At 41.0% G+C, this 20798-nt stretch overlaps 1 protein-coding gene across 1 annotated transcript in view; it reads left to right on the top strand.

The window, feature by feature from the left end:
- The first annotated feature begins 557 nt into the window (after positions 1-557).
- Positions 558-20798, top strand: part of LOC117554813 (rho guanine nucleotide exchange factor 26-like) — a 25755-nt gene continuing 5514 nt past the window's right edge. Inside the window, exons 1-12 of the mRNA XM_034229350.1 lie at positions 558-813; positions 1308-2760; positions 3222-3273; positions 3414-3556; positions 5578-5634; positions 6196-6356; positions 9016-9168; positions 9342-9471; positions 10014-10088; positions 10446-10535; positions 12095-12249; positions 17532-17741. Coding sequence (XP_034085241.1) covers positions 1402-2760; positions 3222-3273; positions 3414-3556; positions 5578-5634; positions 6196-6356; positions 9016-9168; positions 9342-9471; positions 10014-10088; positions 10446-10535; positions 12095-12249; positions 17532-17741 — 2585 coding nt within the window. The 5' untranslated portion in view covers positions 558-813; positions 1308-1401. The remainder of the gene's footprint in view (positions 814-1307; positions 2761-3221; positions 3274-3413; positions 3557-5577; positions 5635-6195; positions 6357-9015; positions 9169-9341; positions 9472-10013; positions 10089-10445; positions 10536-12094; positions 12250-17531; positions 17742-20798) is intronic.

Genomic DNA, 20798 nt, shown 5'->3' with positions numbered 1-20798 from the left:
TACCAGGCAGTCTAGGGTCATTTTAAAGACATTACCTATTTTTTTTAAAATACAGTGCTGTGGGTTTTTAATTGGATCATTATCCTACTTCTGTGTTTACTCCTGAGGACTATCAGCACTTAAACATTTGCTACTATACTATAACTTTGAAGTAAATAAAAGGAATTTACTGATTGATTCAATCACTATTAATCACTGAAGGTATGTGCAATTACGCCATAAAACACAGGGTGGCGCACCACAGCAACTGTTAAATTTTGTATCCGAAAAGACAGTTAAATGCACCATTTGTGCGGGTGTCAAAACTTGTAATTATTTAATAAAATGTTATTTGGGGCCTTTCCATTAAATGATAATATTAACTACCAACATGAATATCATTTTTGTGTTTGTTATCTACACTAAATGTGTTGAATGAGGTGATCATTCATCATTTAAACCATAACCACAGCCTCAAATAAACCAATATCGTCCAGAAGGTGAGTTCCTGCGCATTTGGAGAGTTGGGAGTTCTTCTGTTTCCCTCTCTCTGGTGTTCAGATCCCCTCCCTCCTCCTCCTCCTCCTCCTCCTCCTCTCATAGAAACCCTGCAGCTCAGTCAGCCGTGCTTCAGACGCTCTCTGCCGCTAACACCAGTTTCCAGTCGAGCAAACACTGAACTCTGCTGCTCCAACTTTGGTTTACACAACTTTTTTCGGTTTCGATACCATGCAGGATAAAGCACATTGACCTTTGATATTCGTCCAAATGAGGTTTGTTTTACGGCAGCGCAGGTACAATGACCGCAATGTGCAGCAGATCGACTGATTAAAAGTAAGTTGAACACAACATTTCGCACAATAAATCTACTTTAAAAAAAAGTTTTTCCTCCACAGCTGAATCAGTATCTGTATCTTGTGTAGTAAATAAATGGAGCCTGCTGGTTTATGTAGTATTGTTTGTTGTATACATAAAAAGAACAGCAAATAAGTTTGGATTTGAATGGTAAAGTAGATACAAACTATAATTGGTCTCTAAACTCAATGTTGCCGCAGACCAGTGTTTCCTTTTTGGAATATTACAGGGATTGCTCACAGCTAACAATATCTTGTCAGCTTTCTTTTTTTTTATATAGGTCATTTCAGCACAGTGAACATATACAAAAGGATTACCAGCTGTCTTCACTGGCTTGGCTTCTGTTTTTCGAAATTCAACAACTAATTATCTATGTGTTTTTCAAGTTTGCCAGTATCTGTATTGAAAGTTAATGAGTTAACTTTGGGAATTTGGACACTGCACTAAAGCTCCTCTCTTTTGTTTACTCTTAGGTGAGAGATCAGTGTTCTACAGTGCTGCAGTGTTTGCACTGTGACCTGTAGGTTCGGACACAGATAGTGAAGAGGACAGAGCCAATCTAGCACCATGGATATCGGCAATGATGTGGATTTGTCCAATAAAAACATCACCCCATTGTGGAAACGCCGCACAGACAACTGTAAAAAAACGCACGACTTAAGAGGACCCAAACCGCGACCGCTCAGTTACCACATAAATGGGGTTATGACAACAGACTTCCCTTTGGAGGACAATGGTTCCCTTACCTTGAGCCAACCTGAGGAGAGACTCACAGCTCTGACATGGGGCAAGAACACTGCTGTGTTGAAGCACATTCTGCACAAACCCTTAAAAAAATCCAGAGTTGTCCGAAGCATTAGCATCGGGCACTTCTCGACCGGACTATTTTCACTGTCAAGATTTAGATCTGAGGAAAGCAGATCCGCCTCACTGGACAATAGAGTTCGTAATGTAGACTGTGGCGGGGAAAATAACAGTAATGGAGTAACAGTATGGCAGGAAAAGGGACTTCAGGAAACCCAGAAACGCAGGTCCAGCCCGTTCAGTGTGTTCTCACAGAAAGATCAGATAGCATTTGGGACAAGTCCAGCCTCACCTGAAGAGCTTCCTATCAACTCTTCTCCTGTCCTGTCTTCACGCACTCCTAACAACAACAACAGCCCCTCTCCTCCTGCCCGGCGCACTCCCACCCCTTCCTACAGCTCCACTTCCAGCATCCCCTCCCTTTCTTCTCTAACCTCCTCAGACCCACCGACCCCACGCTCTGCATCGCCAGCAGACAGAGGACAAGCGCTCCCTAGACAGTCCTCATTCTCGCCTGCCTCCTCCCATGCCTCTTGCTCTTCTTCCATGTCCTCCACCTCACCCTCTCCCTCACTTTCCCCATCCATCTCTCCCTCCATCGTCCTCAGCACCCACAGTGCGGCTGCCCTGAAGATGGGCACCCAGCAGCTAATTCCCAAGGGTTTAGCATCCGGTATTCGGAGCAAGTTGCCTCCCTCTGAGCCTCAAGTCCAAGGTTTGGTGGTGCTGCCTGGGTTGGATCACACCAAGCGATCATTGAAAGCTCTCAGTATGGTAGAAACAGGATCCTTCTTTTCTACTGCAACGGGCCACGGTGAAGGTGCTGACGGAGAAAGTGAGAATCCAGGGACACTAAATAGAGGCCTGAGGAGTACGTCCTATAGGAAAGCTTGTGTGAGTGTAGAGGACTCAGAGGTCCCATCGATGGATCCAAAAGCCCATCAGTTTTCCCAGCCTGTCATCAAATGGCTGGATGAGGATAAGATAGCTTCACCCGTCAGCCTCACTAGCCCTGGAACTGCCAAGCCTACGAGTCCTGGGACTCCCAAACTTGCCAGCCCCAGGATTTTAAAACCTGCTAGCCTTGGAAAAGAAAAGCCTACAAACACTGGAAAAAACAAAGTGGGTGCAACCAATAAACAATCAAATAAATCAATTTGAGCTTTGCTAAACTATTGATGCTTACATATAGAACTGTGGAATTTGCAGTAACTGGTTGAAATGTCATTATCCAATTCAGTATTGGGGTTTAAAGTCAAAGTCTAAGTTGTAAAATCACAACACAGGTTGAGTATTGTGGACAAACTTAGCAATAGAGGCAGCAGAGGGTCAGACAACGCCTTACAAGGAAACAATTAATGCGGTTGTTGGGAGAAATGACGTAATGTGACACATACAAACCTATACACAATGGCTCTCTAATTAGACAGGGGTCAATGAAGGAGGTCACCAGAAAGGGCAAGGCAGGTCATGGACAGGTGACAGAGATACAGAAGCCTCTTTCATTCAAAATGTTGTGTGTGCTTGCTTGGTCCCTCAGCATTTGTCCAAGTCATGACAATTGTGTTTTTTCTTTATTTCAGAGTCTAGATAGGAAGAAAGTATTGACCCATCAGCGGACGTTTGACAGTGAGGGTGAGAAACACCTGTCTGTTTCGTTTCCACCATGTTTTCCTAACTTTAACTCATGTAGTGTCTATTTTTTACTTTCTGTCAACAATATTTGACTGTTTAAAGACTTCAACTTTATGTTTCTGTCAACAAATCTGTTTCAGAGGAAGAGATGTACCAGAACTACAAGGAGAAGGCCTTACACAATGATTCAGATGAGGATGCAGATTCTAGAGAACCAAAACCAGATAACGGCATTGTGGTGCAATACAGACCTATACGCACCTCCTGGAGCCAGCTGAGTGTGGTCAGTATAACACACACAAACAGACACACACAAACATACAGTATGCACTCACTGCTGTGGCTGTGGAGTCTTGGAATGGTAATGCCTTCAAGAATGCTCTCATATCCAGTTGGTCACAGTCCATACCCATCCTCCCCCTGTTTCTGTCTTCTTTGCCCCTAACTCTGTTTATAAAGGAGTGCAGGAGCATTTCTTCTAGGACTCGGGTGGGCAGGGAGGCAGACAGTCAGCCAGACCCATAGGAAGTATTGCAAGCACTGCTGGGCCTTATGCCAGTGTGCTGACAAACTCTACAAAGTCGTCACACTGAAAATATGTTTAATATGTTGCCTCTACAGAAACGTGCGGTGACTCTGCATTACATAATATAGTTTGGGATTGGAAATAGCAATATTATTAAGGAATAGCAGAGGGGAATGAGCTAATTCAGTTTTCTACTTATGCATTCCCATCTTTGAGTTTACTTGTTGAGGAGGGAAAGTGAAGGATCAAAAGCAGACCAAGGCATTGATGGAGGCAATTAGGACATGTTATTGAATTGCTGAGCAGATTCTGATTTGCACTCACACACACACAAATCATTGGAACATTGGATCCAAAGAAGAGAACATTCAGACATTTTTCTCATTGCTATATTTGTGTACACCAGCAAGACAAAGAGGTGACATCGGGCTGTGTCTGACATTAACATGCTGACCAGGACTCTCTTTGTCCGTCACAGCTGCTTTACTGCTTGGGATCTCTTCCTTTAGATGGCCAGACAGTACATCATGTAACGCTGCGGCATTCTACTTTAACTTTCACATGATGTAGGAAATGCTGGCATTACACTTGCATTGTGTTATGGCAGGAAATAATTCCAGGAAAGTCAATAACCTGATTTACAACTTGTCATTGTGTGAGTCATGTGTGTTGTTTCTCTCAGCTTCTCCCTTCTTCTGTTGTTCCCCTGCCACTTTGAACCATTACTGTTTGATGTATTTTCACATTTCCAGTAATCATGATACCTGGTTTTAGACAGTTGAGATCCCCTGGAGCTACCTCCTCTCATGCTGCTTAAGTTTCCTGAAATCAGTTTGTTTTGCTCTGTTTCATACAAAGAATCATAGTTTCAGAAAAACGTTCAGCTATTGAATAATGACACCTAATTGGTAGTGTTTCAGTCACATCCAATGAAACTGCAAACTGGGATTAAGTTCAATTGGCACAACAGTGCGCATGGTTGTTAGCTGATTAAAACCTCACCTCACTGCCTTTTATATTGATGCCTGATTTAGCTGATACCGTGGTAAAGGTTTGGCACAATATATGTTTGTTCTCCTTGTTTGCCGAGGGCTGCAGGGCAGATACTAGAGAGAAGGAAGGCTGCTCCAGGAGCAGTATCACTTCCTTAGACCAAAAGAGGATGCAAAGCTAGTGGACATAAGGAAATATGGACTTTGCCTGCATGTTTAATCTGGTAAAGAAAAAAATGGGATGTACACCGCGTCATATTGTCTATGGTTGAACAGGAGACAAAGGCCTTTTTTGTTTTTTTCAACCTTCCCTTCAGTTTGAAAAGGCCCTGGGTGTTTAATTCAATGGTACTCCACACGCAGCTAATTCCAAAATATTGCTTTCTTATTCAGATATCCTTGTACCAAATCTGCCAGCCACATACCAACACGCATCCCCTTTACCCATATGCTTTGGCCAAATGTTTACATTTCTTTTTGGATAAAACCAATACCTGTTTATACACTCTCCTGGTACTTCTTTATTCAGTGAAGATATTTCTCTCCCTATTTCCGACAACAACTTCATTGGCTCTCTATTCAGTGTGGTATGCAAAGGGTTCCTTTCTTTGTGTGAGGACAAGATTGGCACACAAAAACACACATGCACGCGCCCGTGTAATAAATGCAAAGGACCCCTGACCTGAAACAAAATCCCCTGAGTATTCAAACAAGTGTGACTTTGTATTGAAAAGCTTTTCTCATTCCTATGACTTTTAATCTGTTTTTTTTTGTTTTTTTGTACAGGTCAAAAAAAGTGGTCTTTCTGACAAGTTGAGTCAAGAGGAACGCAAAAGACAAGAAGTAGGCATCATATTTGACACTTTTCACATTGGTTCAGAGTGAGAAAAATCCTATTCTCGCCACACATGCAAAGTACAAAACGGCCAAGCACTTGGGGGAGAAAGGCTGTCCATTTGGTCTCTGTAAACTCCAGACCAATAAAATGCCATTGACTGAGCACAGCAGGACACATGCATAATGGACCATTATATCTTTAAAGCAAAGTCTTTGTAACGGGGCGAGAAAGGACAGATGTTCCAATACATATTTACATTTCTTAATATGATTTAACAAAACATTTAACAGAGTATAGACCATTAGATGGTTTTACAGATAGTTGCAAATTCTTAAGTCGTCTTGGAATTTTTCAAAAGCATTCCAAAAATGATTTTAGAGCAGAGGTATGTTAAGAATGTTGATGACAAAGCCCAATTCATAGAGCAGTGTGTGAGTGAGTGAGTGAGTCAGGACTTAGTGTTTTATTTAAAGCATGCAAAGTCACAAATGGATGTAATAAAATGACTATTGTGAAAAAACACAAGTAATCCCCAATTTTGCCCTCCCTCACTTACCCTTCCTAAGGCCATCTTTGAGTTGATCTCCTCGGAGCACTCTTACCTCCACAGTTTGGAGATCCTGATCCGCATGTTCAAGAACTCCGCAGAGCTCAGAGAGGCCATGACCAAGACCGAACACCACCACCTCTTCTCCAACATCACCGACGTCTGTGAGGCCAGCAAAAAGTGAGTGCATGGTTGTGTGGTAAAGTTTAGGCAAAATTATTATCAGTGTATTATTGGTGTTATTTTTCATGATTGGTACTTTCATTGTATATTTAAATAACTTTTTTCAGTGTAGAAGACTAGACGATAATTAATGTTTTTGAAATGCTGGTGGGTATTTTTAGGTTGCGCTCGCGTGTTATCTAAAAGTCTATTAATGTTTGTGGTTTGTGGTTCTTGGCTAATGAGCTAGATCGTTTTTTTATTTAACAGCTCAAGTTGGTAGTCCGCATTCATTGCATGTGAGGTGTGTCTGTAAGCATTATTTAATTTATGTCCATACCATTTGGTCAGCCTTACCCTTACACTCTCTTGCTGCATCCAGAGTTGTTTTCAGTTTGGTTTAAGGGAATGCGGGTAGGCAGCACTGAACGGTTTTCTGTGTTTGGTCACCTGCTATGGAGCAAACAAGGTAAAAGAACAATATGGATTTGCTATAGTTGTTTTATTATTTCATTTAAAGAAAATGTCTTGCTGCTTGAGAGATTTCAAAAGTAAAATGGATGATGCATGAGTTCTTTACCTGTTTTTATAGGTATATAGGCTAACGCAATGGCAAATATTGGCTGCTACGAGCCATCTGAGTTTACCCGTCCATCATGATTTACAGTGCATGCGTGTGGACTGTTTAATGACATTCATGGTCAGGTAACCATGAACTTCCATGGATCCCATAAACTAAAACACTTGCATGAGAGGGAAGAGAAGTAGAGACTGATGAAAACTGTGCTGCCTCAGAAATTACTGTGTTGCACAGGGCTCCATTATTTCTACAAATGATTGACAGATGAATTTCTCAGCCCATATGTTTTTCGTTAGGTTCATATGTGTAAATGCTTTTAACTATTGTATGATTTATCGTGTTTTTTATGAGATTACTATTCAGTATGACAATGACTTCAAGTGAAACTACTACTGTATGATGTAGCATTATGGTAGTCTGCTATAGGGACTAAATACTTTAAAACCAGTCTAAGGTTTACAGTGTTTTTACACTTTCCTTCTCTTAATCAAACATTTACTGAACCCACTCCACCAACAGGATGTCACCACATTGAGATATTCTCAAAAACCCTATGTTAATAATTTGGGTAATATATCTGAGTGTGAAATGAGGTTAAGCTAGCCTTAATCTTTCTTCTGCTTAGGTTGTAAATCCGGTGCGTTCACTGCCTCCCTGCTGCAACTGTTCCTGACATTTGCTCTGGGATTCCTTGTCAGGATATCAGCCCCCCCAGGGAGAAAGATTTCCTCATTAGATACATGTTCATCTGACTTATCTCTGTTATCATGAAGGAAAAACAGCTACAAAATAATACTCCTCACTCTCTGCAGCTTATTAGGCACATGGATTGACATGGACATTGTTTTTACATTTATTTACGCCTCATTCCCACTTAATATGAGTGGGGGTATCTGTAAATTCCTCAACAATTCCTTCCTGTGTTGAGACATGCTGCAGCCCATCTCACTCCCCTTTGTGGGGGGCATGGGAGACGATGAGACTGCACCTCTTAAGTTATAAAATGGCCTGTTTCACTGGTCAAACAAGATGTGTAACTTAGAACAGATCGCCAGGCTTTCACTATACCCTCTCATAGATAAAAATAGAAATATCACTCTGCCGGCTCCTGTAGTCTGTGTTTTACAGTAAGTGGGAAGGCTGCTGAGTATTTCAAATGCAGGTGGTTGGTTACTGTATTTCCCTCGCAGCCTTAGGATACGCACTACATTAAACATTACCATCACAAACGTTATCACTGCATCAGTGCTGACAGGGAGGCTAATACCTTTGTATTTCTCAGTATCTGCTGGTTGAACTAGTCATTCTTAGCCAGTAGCTTGATTTTGGGCATTTCCACTTTTCTTTCTCCTCACCCTGATTGAACTCACCTCCCTTGACCTCTTGGCTCATGACAGCATGCTGTTATTGGGGTCAGTGAGTTTTAACCCCGGAGTGAGCGTGGCCTGAACGTGTGCAGCCTTGACCTGTTAAAGCCCCGAATACACCTTTTTAAGATGAGGGCCATGGCGTCAGGGCAACATGTGTGTTTGCTGTCATCCTGTGTGCTCATGCCCTCATTAGTAAGAGGATAGTTCAAAAGGTGTAGGGTCAGGCCAAGGCCACACAAGAAGCAATGTTTCCCATATATAGTCATGGTGTGTTATTAAATGAGGGATGAGGACGCTCAAGGTTCTTCAACAGATGCACTCAAACTCAGTCCAACTGGTCAAGGTGTGTCCTGTGTCTGTGCGACAGCTTCCTGTTTGTCACCTTGGATGCTGCATGTAAAAACACTTATTGTCTTGAAGTTGGCCATGTGGCATGCTGTTAAACTAGCCATCTGGTGGAGCTCAGGAAGAGGAAAAGCCTCTGTGTTATGGTTAATGGTAGGCTATGTCTATTTTAAGAGGCGGGGAGTTCCTCTTTTGTGATCTTACAGTGGGTTTGAAAAAAAGGTGTTGGTGGTGCATCCTGCCTTCATGACTTTGTATCTGTCATTGCATCCTATATTTTCCCAAGCGTGGGATGACTCATGATCCGATGCTTCTGACTCCAGCTGCTGCCATGTACCGTATTAATCCCTGAAATACTAACACTAATTTATCCTGTACTCAGGTTTTTTAAGGAATTGGAGGAAAGACACCAACAGAACATTGTGATCAATGACATCAGCGACATTGTTGACAAGCACTCACAATCCAACTTTGATCCTTTTGTGACATACTGCTCCAATGAAGTCTACCAGCAGCGAACCCTGCAGAGGCTGGTGTGAGTGACCGAGCAGACACACACACAGATGTTCTTATCATATCTCTCATGGACTTGATCCAAGATTACTGCTCAGACACTTTGAACCAGGAAGTTTGCTATTAATCCCTGTTCATGTTTTCCTCTTTGAATCTTTTTATAAACACCTAACCTCCATTTGCCCCATGTTGCAGGTCCAAGAATCCCGTTTTTAAGGAGGTGCTCACCAGGATAGAGAGCCACCCAGACTGCAGGAACCTCCCCATGATCTCCTTCCTTATCCTGCCTATGCAGAGGATAACACGTCTGCCCCTACTCATGGATGTGAGTGCTGGAAAAAATAAAGTAGCATGAGCTTTGGAATAACAAGACTTTGACTCTTGTGCAACCGTTTGTTTATTCTTACTCTCCTTACTAATTCTACATGGTATGTGAGCCAACCTCTAAGATGTTTGTGTGACCTTACATCACTCCACTCCTTGATAATCGTTAGTGATTGTCTGGCTCCTCCCTTTTCCCTTTTAAAGGTTTTTCTTTTGTTTGTTTTCAGTTTCATGCTTCCTTTATTTTGTCCCTACTGTGCCTTCCCCCCTTCCTCTCCCTTGCTCCTTCCAATTTCTTCTTCCTCCTCCGTCAGTGTCTCCCTAGGGACTCTGAGGTTTATGCTTGCTTTGCACTCAGAGGCTTTTGGATCCTGAGAACGTTTGGTTTGAATTCATTGCTTCCCACAGCTTTCTTGATGCATCCATATTTGATCGTGCTTTGATAAATGGTGATGCTCATGGGTGCAATGAATTGTTTGTGCATTAATATGTTTTTTATTTTATAAAGTAGTGTTACTGATTTGTTGAATCCCTTTGTTGCAGACAATCTGTCAGAAGACACCTAAAGACTCGGCCCAATATGAAGACTGTAAGAAAGCTTTACAAGCTGTCAGCAAGGTGCGTTGGTTTAAGGATTATAAATGATATACAAACTCATGATGTATTTTATGTTTTTATTTTCAAATAAATGTGATGTATCTCCATTTAATGCATTAATAGCTATGGTTTAAAATGCTTGCCTTGGACATAGACAACTAGGATTAGGCTGGCAGGCAATCAATATTTTATGTTGTATTTTGGTGAGGACATTTCTGCAAAAACGCAACATGTTATGCTGATTTCCAGCACTTCTTCAACTTGATAAATATCAGCTCACCAATAAACAAATGCTTTAACTACCATAATAGCATGCAGCAAATGGATATACAAAATGAAAAAAAAATGTTGTAATTAATAGACTCTGTTTGTGAGCAGGTGGTAAGAAAGTGTAACGAAGGAGCGCGCACTATGGAGAGGACAGAGATGATGTACACCATCAACTCTCAGCTGGAGTTCAAGATCAAGGTATGGACACAATTGTTACACACTCGCACCTCGAGTAGTTTTTTCTTAAAACAACTTAATTCTGGTTAAGAGATGACATTATCAGTTATAGTTTGACAAGTTTATGCCTCTGGCCACAATGATCGAGATCTCATGAACCAGATGTTGGTGTTTCTCTTATTTACAAGAAAACACCACAGGGCATCCAATCGCATTCTGTGATCCGAAGGGAAACATATTTTACTTTAATGTGGATATGTATCTTTTTTATCTATCGTCACTTGGTCCAAGTCATTCATTTTGTGACTTTTGGACGGAGCCATGCTAGTTTTTTTTAGGGGGGTGCGTAGTAATCAGCAGCGAACCGCTTCAACACGTCTATTTCGGTTTTATTCACGGCATTCATTTAGTTATTCTACAGTAGGCCTATTGTTGTTTTATAGTTATTTGTTAATGTATATAACCCAATTTGTGTTCTTTGAAATTGAAAAGGATATTGCATTGTGTTTGTTACTTTCGTTGCAGTTGTATATGTCTTAAAGTGGACCCATCATGCTATATTTGAAACATATATTGTAGGGCCATACCTATATAAAACATGTCTGTGAAGTTTTTTTTTCAAAATACCAAACAGATCATGCATTTTAGCCATGCCTCATTTTGCTCAATTTGCTCTTTTCCAGCCCTGTTTTTGTAAGGGCTGAATCTGCTTTTGTGGCAGACTACAGCGCCACATACACGCCTGACATATGTACTACAGCGTCTCCAGCGCTTTCGAGCGGTCTCTCATTCCCCTGATAGGTGGAGAGTTGCCCATATAGGCGGAGCACCCCTTTTCGGACGTCAGAACAATTCAAATAATAATCAGCTCCGTTGCAGCCCGTTTTTAGAGATTTGGGTATGGAGGAAAAGAGAGAGGGTTGTGTTTTCGGACACTTGGTGAGTTCCCTGACACACCGGGGACACATATTCATGTATAAAAGACGTACAAAAGTGCATATTGCATGATCCCCTTTATGTTTAATTTGGCTTGGCTTCCTATTTTTTTTGGACATGGTTTTATTTTGAAGGAGAGTTAGCGCTGTTGACAGGAAGTTGTTGTTGCTATGGAAACAACGTGCCGGAGATTAACGGAGAAAAGTCAAATCTACATGATATAAAGACGGAGAAAGTAAACGATAAAGTTTATGGTTAAGTGATGGCACCCCCCGAAGAGGCACAAGCTCTTACGTTGATATTGGAGATTTCAATACATTCAAACCCGAATAGTACTCCAACGAACGAATATTCGGCTATTCGGGTACAGCCATGCTGCAGTCATACACTGACATGCAGCGACACTTGGCGAGTTTCCTTAAATGTAATGCGCACAAGGCTTGTCAGGCTCTAGTGTGTCTAAGTAGTGTGGGGAAAAGCTGTTGGCACATTTGGGATTCACATTCTAAGTCTGCATAGCCAGCTGTGTACACACAATTGTGATTTAGGGAATTCCTGACATCACCAACACTTACATTGTTTTTATTTGGTTAGATTTAAGTGCATTTCCTCTTCATCACATTCTCTTTCTTCTTTTTCTCCAGCCTTTTCCCCTGGTCTCATCCTCCAGGTGGATGGTAAAGAGAGGAGAGCTGACTGCATTTGTAGAGGATAATGGTATCTTCCTGAAGCGAACGTCACGGCAACAGGTCTATTTCTTCCTCTTCAATGACGTCCTGATCGTCACTAGGAAAAAGAGGTTAGTCTGGATCTGTGTTTGATTTGGCTGGTGTGCGTGTGGCCTCGGTGTGCTGGCTTTGCTCATGACTCACCTGTTCTGACATGTTAAGGGTGAAAGTGTAACCATAAGCCCTTGGTTTTCACTTTGGGAGTGTATGAACCGCTTATGGTCATGACCCTGACAGCAGTTTGTCTAATATTGTCCTCTCTTTGTGTTTTCACTTGTGGGAAGCAAGACAACAAGGAACAATAACTCAGTACCCTGCTGAAATGAAAGCAAAACAATTAAAATTACAAGGACAAATCAGCAGGGTTGAGGAAGAACCTGTTGATACACTGTACAATCAGACTGATATTTTATGAATATCTTCATGGGATTGTCTATAAAGCTGAACCGGTGCACTTACCTGAACCTGTTGTAACTTGGCTTCATGAACCTGAACTGAATGTTGTTTAGCTTTCAAAATATCCTGGAACTATGACTAATCTGGAGATAGTAGACCTGCACATTGTCAGTGAGTCTGCTTTCCCCTCCTCTGGTTCCCCTAGTTTAGGGCAATAACATGAAACAAACCATCAAGAGGACTTCCATGAAATGATGTGGTTTTCATTTGCTTGCGTGCAGTGTGGGTGTGCGTGCACATGTGTCTATTTTCGCCAAAATAAATCTCTTCTCGTTCTGCTCGCTCTGTGTCTGGAACTGATTGTCCCGCCACTCGCAAAAACTCAGAATTCCTAAGAATTGTTAAAAAAAAAAAGGAGAAGAAACATTTCATGTGATATTTTTCTGGGAATATGAGAATGGACGGCAGCTTCCAGCAGTGTGTGGTGTTAGGCCTGTGTTTGAAAAAGGGATTGGGGGAAAAGGGAGTGCTCCAGAGACAAAAGTGTGGGTGTGTTTGAATGGGAGACGCTGTTACAATATTGGTTTGTACTGCGGGTGAGCAGCGCAGGAGCCCTGCTGTGGCACGCTACTCTACTGCTCTCCATCTGCAGGAATCAAAACAAAAACACCTCAGGGGAACCCGAGGCTCGCCAGGCACAGCCAGGTCACAGAACCTCCAGAACATAATGGTGTAATAGCTATTTCCCCTGTCATTGTGTGTGTGTGTGTGTGTGTGTGTGTGTGTGTGTGTGTGTGTGTGTGTGTGTGTGTGTGTGTGTGTGTGTGTGTGTGTGTGTGTGTGTGTGTGTGTGTGTGTGTGTGTGTGTGTGTGTGTGTGTGTGTGTGTGGTGTGTGTGTGTGTGTGTGTGTGTGTGTGTGTGTGTGTGTGTGTGTGTTGTGTGTGTGTGTGTGTGTGTGTGTGTGTGTGTGTGTGTGTGTGTGTGTGTGTGTGTGTGTTGTGTGTGTGTGTGTGTTGTGTGTGTGTGTGTGTTGTGTGGTGTGTGTGTTGTGTGTGTGTGTGTGTGTGTGTGTGTGTGTGTGTGTGTGTGTGTGTGTGTGATTTCTGATGAGCAGCTAAATGAACTTTTTTTTAAGTGCAATACTGTAATGTGCTTGAATCCTCTCAGCCTCTTCTTGTCTCATTTTTCATGAGTTTACAGTTCAATGAAAACCACCAGATGGAAAGGGGGGAAAGGTCAAATCCACAGCACATACACAGTGGAGAGAAAACATACCGATGACCTGAGAATGTTTTACAGTATTACCGGACTATAGATCTAAATGTTAGCTTGAAAGGGAGCAGAACGATTTATGCTTGGTGAGTATGCTTGCTTTGGTTGGGGTTCACTAGGATTTGACAAAAAACGAATTACTTTTCGTGTCTAAATTATTTCAGATTTCTTACTCGGTTTAATCTGTAACCTTTTGAGTAATCATAAGGTCTGAGCTGAAACACTCAGTTGTTCGACCTCGATTAACTTTTGATAATAGATAGTTTGTTTTTGGCCACATATATCAAACATGCTGTAGTTACAGTTATCTAATGTGGCGATATGTTGCTATTCTCTCGTGTTATATCTCGCCAAATCCAAAAATAATATACAGGTTTTGGAATTTTGATGAGTTAACACAAAACTTTACCTACAACACTGTGAAACAGTGAGGGAAAGCTGGGGAATTTTTTTATCTGCTGCTCTCTGGTTCACAGGGACACTTACATAACACTTACATAACACCAGCTGGCCCTTTTTCTCACGTTCACATCCCCCTTTTTCCTGTGTAATCATCTAAACATTCAGTATTGTTGATGTTAAGGTATTCATCCCTCTATTCTATATCTCTGTCCTTTCCCTTTATTTTTGGTTGTCATGACCTTGTGGATTCTTTTGTCTGTCCTGTCTTTGTGTGTGAGTGTGTGTGCAAGCCTATAATCCCAACACTTTCTGTTCTAGCTTTTCTTTTTGCCTCCCTGTTTGTTTCACTAAACCATAGTCTCAACACACCTATACTGTTCTTTGCACCAGAACACTATGCTCTTTCAATGTGTTCGGGCGCATGTCTGCCTGCATGCTGGACTTGGGATCCTCCTATCTTAACATCTCTCTGAGGATTTGTGTTAACTTTTCTTGAGTGTGGAACAACTGGTTATCAACTAGTCAAATGAAAGCTCGCACAGTTGTGATGACGTGTGGTAGATGCCTGTCTTATCTCTAACAGCAGAGTAGCTTTCATTCCAGCAAGTTTGTTTCTGTGCAAGTAGTTTATAAGCTGGCCAAACAGTAGATATATTCTTTCTCCCATTATTTCAATTGTTAACACCTGTCTCCCTATTTTAAAATAGTATACTAAATTATTTCCCTTAGTCATTCCTACAGTATGTATCATTAATCTAACACTGTATAGCCACTAACCCACACACATGAGAACTCACCTCACACACATGAAGATTTCCCACCCATCCTATCCCATCCCCCAGCGTCATGCAAAAGGAATTTCAGGCATTTCACCTATAGGGCTGTCGGGGGCCAAAATGCTGACGACCCCTTAAATCCACAGAGCAAAACTTTTTTAATGTTAAATAAAATAATATTTGGGATTATTCAATGTTTTTATTGAGGAACTCCTTTGGGATTATTAGGATTTCAGTGTAGTTGAGGGTCTGACTGATTGATAACACCAAATAGACTTATTGTGTTGCACAGTTTAAATGGCTTTCAAGAGGTATAACCCATCACAAAAATGACAAAAATCCATTGCAAAACAACTTTTCACGTCAACCCATTTACTTTATAAAATAAGGGCACATTTTATATTGATGGTTTAAGAATGAATGACAAAATTAAACGTTTTATATTTCAAAATGCACAGTGAAATATATTTGTAGTCAAACAAAAATGTTTATAATGTAAGGTCCAGCGGTGCAGAAAGCTGATTTAGAGATTGTCACTCCCTTGCAAGATTTTGTTATAAATTAAAAATGTTTTTTAAAAATCGATATTTATATAGCTATATTAAGAATAGGAGTATAAGCTAGGGAGATAAGAACAACAATCCTATTTAGCAGACACATGTAAGCGTGCTTAAATCTTGTTCATTAAACTCTTTGCAAGAAAGCAACTATGTACATTTTCTAAATCATCAACCTCTTTGGTTCAGCCTTGGGCCGGTGCAGAAACAGCTTGTGGTTACAGTTGTCTGTTCTTACTTTCTTTCCCAGCCTGCTTTTATCTTATCCATCTCTCCCTCTTTCCCTTCTTCCAAGAAGTCTAATCGGTTGTGGGCAACAGTCTTCAACTTGATTCATTGGTGGACAATAGGGGCTGATGGGTAACAGTTGAACCTTGTTGAGAACCTCCCAACCGTGAGTGGATCCCTCAGACAGTCAGGGCCCCAGAGTCCAGTGTGTGTGTGAGTGTGTGTGTCAGTGAAAGAGTGAGACATGGACAGATACACTGCTCACTATTTCTTGTTTAACCACTAGCGTTGGTCCTGCTTGTGTTTGTGTGTTCAGCCCAGTAATGGACATGCTGGCTTACAAGAAGCTACTTCCTGTCCAGTAGCTTCTCAGGCTGGCTGCTATTTCAGTCTCAGGTTGATGAAACATGTGTTTGATAGACACACCTGCACACACACATTAACACACACACGACACATCAACACACACTTTCTTCTCCAAGAGGTACCATGTTACAAAATCAGCTCCAGATGTTCTGAATTTACTCCGTATACTTTTTGACACAAGGTCATGCTCAGGTAGAGGTACTCATGGGAGTTATAGGCATGCAGTAAACCAGAGGGCAGCTAATTTAGTGTAAGGAAAGCTGAATATTTGGACTTTTAATGTGCCAGTGTATTTTTATTAACTACATCTGACAACTGAGTTACTAGGAAACTGAATCTTTACTAAAACAATGAGCTTATATGTAATGTGAAGCAGGAGTTGTTGGATGGTGTAGTAGTGGGTACATGATAATCAATAAATATAATGTATTTAAAATTGTATTCTGTACTCGGTTTTGTGCAACACAATAAACTGCCGTGGTTTATACATTTCTTTAAGTATAATGATGTGTATTGTAATAATTAGATCAATAAGAACAAAAATAAAGCTGCAATGATGGATATTTACTCTCACTTACATCTTTAAAAAAAACATTGTTGCTGTAATAAAATACTATAAAAACAAAGTAACATCAAGATTTTAATGAAGGCATTGTTAGTGGCTGGTGTATCATGTTGGAGGAGGGGGGTTGAAGGACATATTTAGGTTATTTTGAATTGGGGCTTTTTACACCAAGCATAGATCAATTTGGGAACTGAGCACATACAATTTATACCAGAATTTCAAAATGAGAATCGACCTTCGGTTAAATGACCGATGTTTTGTAAGAAAAGTTTGCAAAAGGAGAGAAAATCAGCTGAATCCACATTTATTTTTTCAATACCAACTTGGTAAAAGCCTAGCATTCAATCACTTTTTATAACCCTTGTGATATTTATATCTAACTCAACATAAACTTACTGAATTATCTTGAAATGATAAGATTACTGGTCTATAATGACTACTTTTTTTGCATCGTTATCTAACTGCATTGAATATGGGATACGTTCCAGGAAACATGTTTTTGAAATGCATTTGACCGTCAAATTCGGTGTTAGTTTTCCACTGAAGCAACAATATGTGTGTGAGAACGTGTTTGTGTATGTCAGTCACTACACTGATGTTGATGTAAAGCTCTGTTTGTCTGTGTTTGCATATTCGAGTAGTAGAACTGTGGTTTTATGTTTTACTAGCTTTGTCTTGATGGTTGGGCCTAATAGGCTACATTAAGGCCTTTCTGTCACACTCCAATGAATCTTAATTAACAAGCCGAGATAAATAACCGTAAGATAAAAACAAATTCTGTCTCTTTCAGCGAGGAGAGCTACACTGTGATCGACTACGCTCTGAGGGACCAGATCTGGGTGGGATCCTGCCAGCCGGAGGATCTCAACCTGTCACCGGTCAGAAGCACCGCCAGCATGCTGAGCTCACGGCAAGCTGGCGCCAACCACCTTTTCCGTCTGCGTTTCCGTAGCAACCATTCCAGTGAAAAAGTGCCCATGATCCTTGGGACGGATTTGCTGTGAGTAATTTATTTTTTTATAACCTTTGTCGCTCTTAACCGTGCTGTTTTTGTTTCTCTAGCATTTCAGTTACAGTACACTTTTACGAGTGCCATTAAGCTGAGATGAATCATTTTTTCTCTGACAATATATTGCCCCTGCATCATTATACACTCGTATACCAGCAGGTCAAAGTACGTATACGGTTTGATATTTTGGTATCCAGAGATTAGCTTTTTTTATATCTCAGATCCTTCTTTGTCCATAAAACACTACTTCCAAAGAAAATCCCATTACCCCTCTCCACTAAGCTCTTCTTTCTTAGTCTCTTTTGGACCATTGCAGGTCACAGGGATATTCTGTTACTTCCATTCTCAAGAGACAGCCTGAGCCTTTCTGCTTGGTGTTTATGTGACTTAGGAAATGGAAGTTTGTTGGTCGCTTTTACAGTCATACTGTCTACACTCATCCTGTTACACATATCATCTGTACTACATAATTGTTTTGTTGACTGAGTCTTTCATCACAGCCATATACTCTTGGGAAAGTAACTCTCGTCTAAAGTCTCCTGATTGTAGCTGACATGACATGTGTTGCATGTGCAGTGTAAATGATTACTCACACATCTGACCTAGAAATAAAATCAGCTGGTTTGAACTTCCTGGATATTCATGCCTGTAGTGAGTTGGTAAAGTTGGTACTCTTGGTACAGCAAATAGAGTGAAACGCGAGGTTGTTTGGATAGATTATATAACCCGCACAAACAAAGGGGATCGGTCATATATTGGGCTTCATACAGGGTTTATTTGCTCTAGTTGGCGATGTCCATGTAGATACACAAATGCATAGGCATACACACAATCAGTTTTTACTGTAATTATTTTCTGAGGTTAAAGACTGTTTAAGAGTGTTTTTATTGGCACATGGCCAGTTCCTCCTCATTCCTGTGTAGATACCGAACCCCCTTCTGTATTCTCATTACACAAGGTGTGTTTCTAAGCTCCACTGTACAAAACGCTGCCTTTTTAAATGGCTCTTAATTAGTTTGAATCCCTGCTTTGTTTATATTTCTTCAGCCAATTGTTCGAAACACAACATTGCTCATTGAATATGTACAGTAACTAGTCACTGGATGAACACAAACAACTGGTTAGGAAATATATAATTTGTAATTACTTCTGCAGCATAAATATCTGTTATCTGACTTGTCTTTGCCTTTCCTGCTTTTTCTTTTTTAAAGCTGTGGTAATATTGAAACTCTTATAGATGTTAACTTATATAATAATTGTAACTTTGTAGTCATAAAACCAGTTTTCTTATTGGACAGCTGTGTGGACCAGTGGTATTAGCACCTGTGCTGCCACTAAGTGAAACCCGACAAAGCGACTGCAGTAATAGTGTGAAGTGTGACTGCTATGGCTCTGTGTAGGAGGGAGTGACATGACTTAAATGTGCTGCCCACTGAGCCTTATGTACTTCCCATGTGTACACGAGGGGGTCTTCTCGTCTGCCCCCTCCTCTCTATAGCGTGCCGTTGTGGAAAGCCCCTCCTTTGATAGCTTGGGTTTGGGGCCCTCGGCTAAGATGTAATTGTATGTGTGTGTGTGTGTGTGGGCTGCAGCACTCACTCACCGTAGTACTGAATGAGCTGAGCAGCAGACCCTGAAAACAATCCATTGTTACAGTGGTTGCTAGGCATTGTTTAAGCTGTTGCCTAGCAGCAGCCCAGTGTTAAGTGGGCTGTTTCCCACGACTATCTCTCCCCCCTCTCTGATTCCTCACTCTCCCCTTCTTCTTCAAAGTCCCGTGTCTCATCTTTTAGACAGCAGCCAGTGCCGACTCTTTGTTTTTGAGGACCAGAGAATAACTTCCTCTTCCTCCGGCCATTCATCCCAATTTAGTGATCTAACCCAACATGACACATGGAAGTGTGGTCTCATTAGCCAGCCTATTTCGGTCTTTTATCAGGGTTAAATGAAGTAGAGAGGGCATAAGGAGACCTATTGAAGCTATAAGACTGAAAAGAAGGCAAGGCTGATGATTATTTCCCTAAAATACATATTTTTTTGATTACTCGTTCAGTCTGTTAAATGTTAAAAAAATGGTTTAAAGTTTTGAATTTAGTTTAAAATAGCCACGTTTGAAATAGCCCAGGATGATATCTTCAAATTATATATGTATCTATTAATTAATTTAATAAGAGAAAAAGTTGTTAGATAGTCAGTAAAATGCCAGGAAATTATATAAAATGTTTTTTCGGAGCTGTGGGTGTCACATTTAATTAAATTGTTTACGTTTTTCAACAGTCCACAACCCACACATAGTCATATTGCAATATTAAAAACGTCATAAAGTGATTGCACAGGACAGCCAGCTGATTATTGTAGACGCATTTTAAGTGGGAAATAGATCAAAATGCTTACTTTGTGCACACGTTATTGAGTGTGGGAGCATGTATATGCATTGTTTTTGCCTAGAAATGCAGTATACACCAAAGAAAACGATGTATTGCCTACAATCCCCTATATTGCTCCCTTCACCACTGAATTTTAGTGAAGCTCATGTCGGGTTACAATGTGAAATTCCACACATTTTAACTGAAGGCGGGTCTGTGTTGTTTTGTGGAAATGAATCTGCAGAAATGGACTTCTTCTAGTGTTGGTTAATGTGGGTTTTTCTGCTTTAATTTGTACTCGACCTGCTGACCCTTCAGCTTTTACCATACATGTCTGTGAATCTCTGTGTGAGGTCCAAGAAGCATACAGTAGACTGATGTTTGACTACAGCAGTGACATAATGCACCAGGAATTCAGACAAGACAGCTGGATCCAACATGGCACAAGGACGTCTGTGTGGCCTTAGTGTTCCTCTTCTCCGTCTGTGTCCTCTTCCTTTTCTCTGTATCCTTTTGTTTGGTGTGTGCATGTCAGCTTGTCTTCCCCATGACCCCGATGTTGTGTCCTGTCCAGAGTCAGTGAATAGTGCTTCTCTAGAAGTGAAACAGAGCAGCTACAGAAGTCTGCAGCAAAACAGTTCTGTTAGTAAGATATGCAGCTATAACACGAAACAGCTCCAGT

The sequence above is a fragment of the Gymnodraco acuticeps genome, unplaced genomic scaffold (assembly GCF_902827175.1).
Source record: "Gymnodraco acuticeps unplaced genomic scaffold, fGymAcu1.1, whole genome shotgun sequence".
Taxonomy (NCBI): domain Eukaryota; kingdom Metazoa; phylum Chordata; class Actinopteri; order Perciformes; family Bathydraconidae; genus Gymnodraco; species Gymnodraco acuticeps.
The sequence above is the reverse complement of the archived record's forward strand: the minus strand, read 5'-3'. Positions and strand labels throughout refer to the sequence as shown.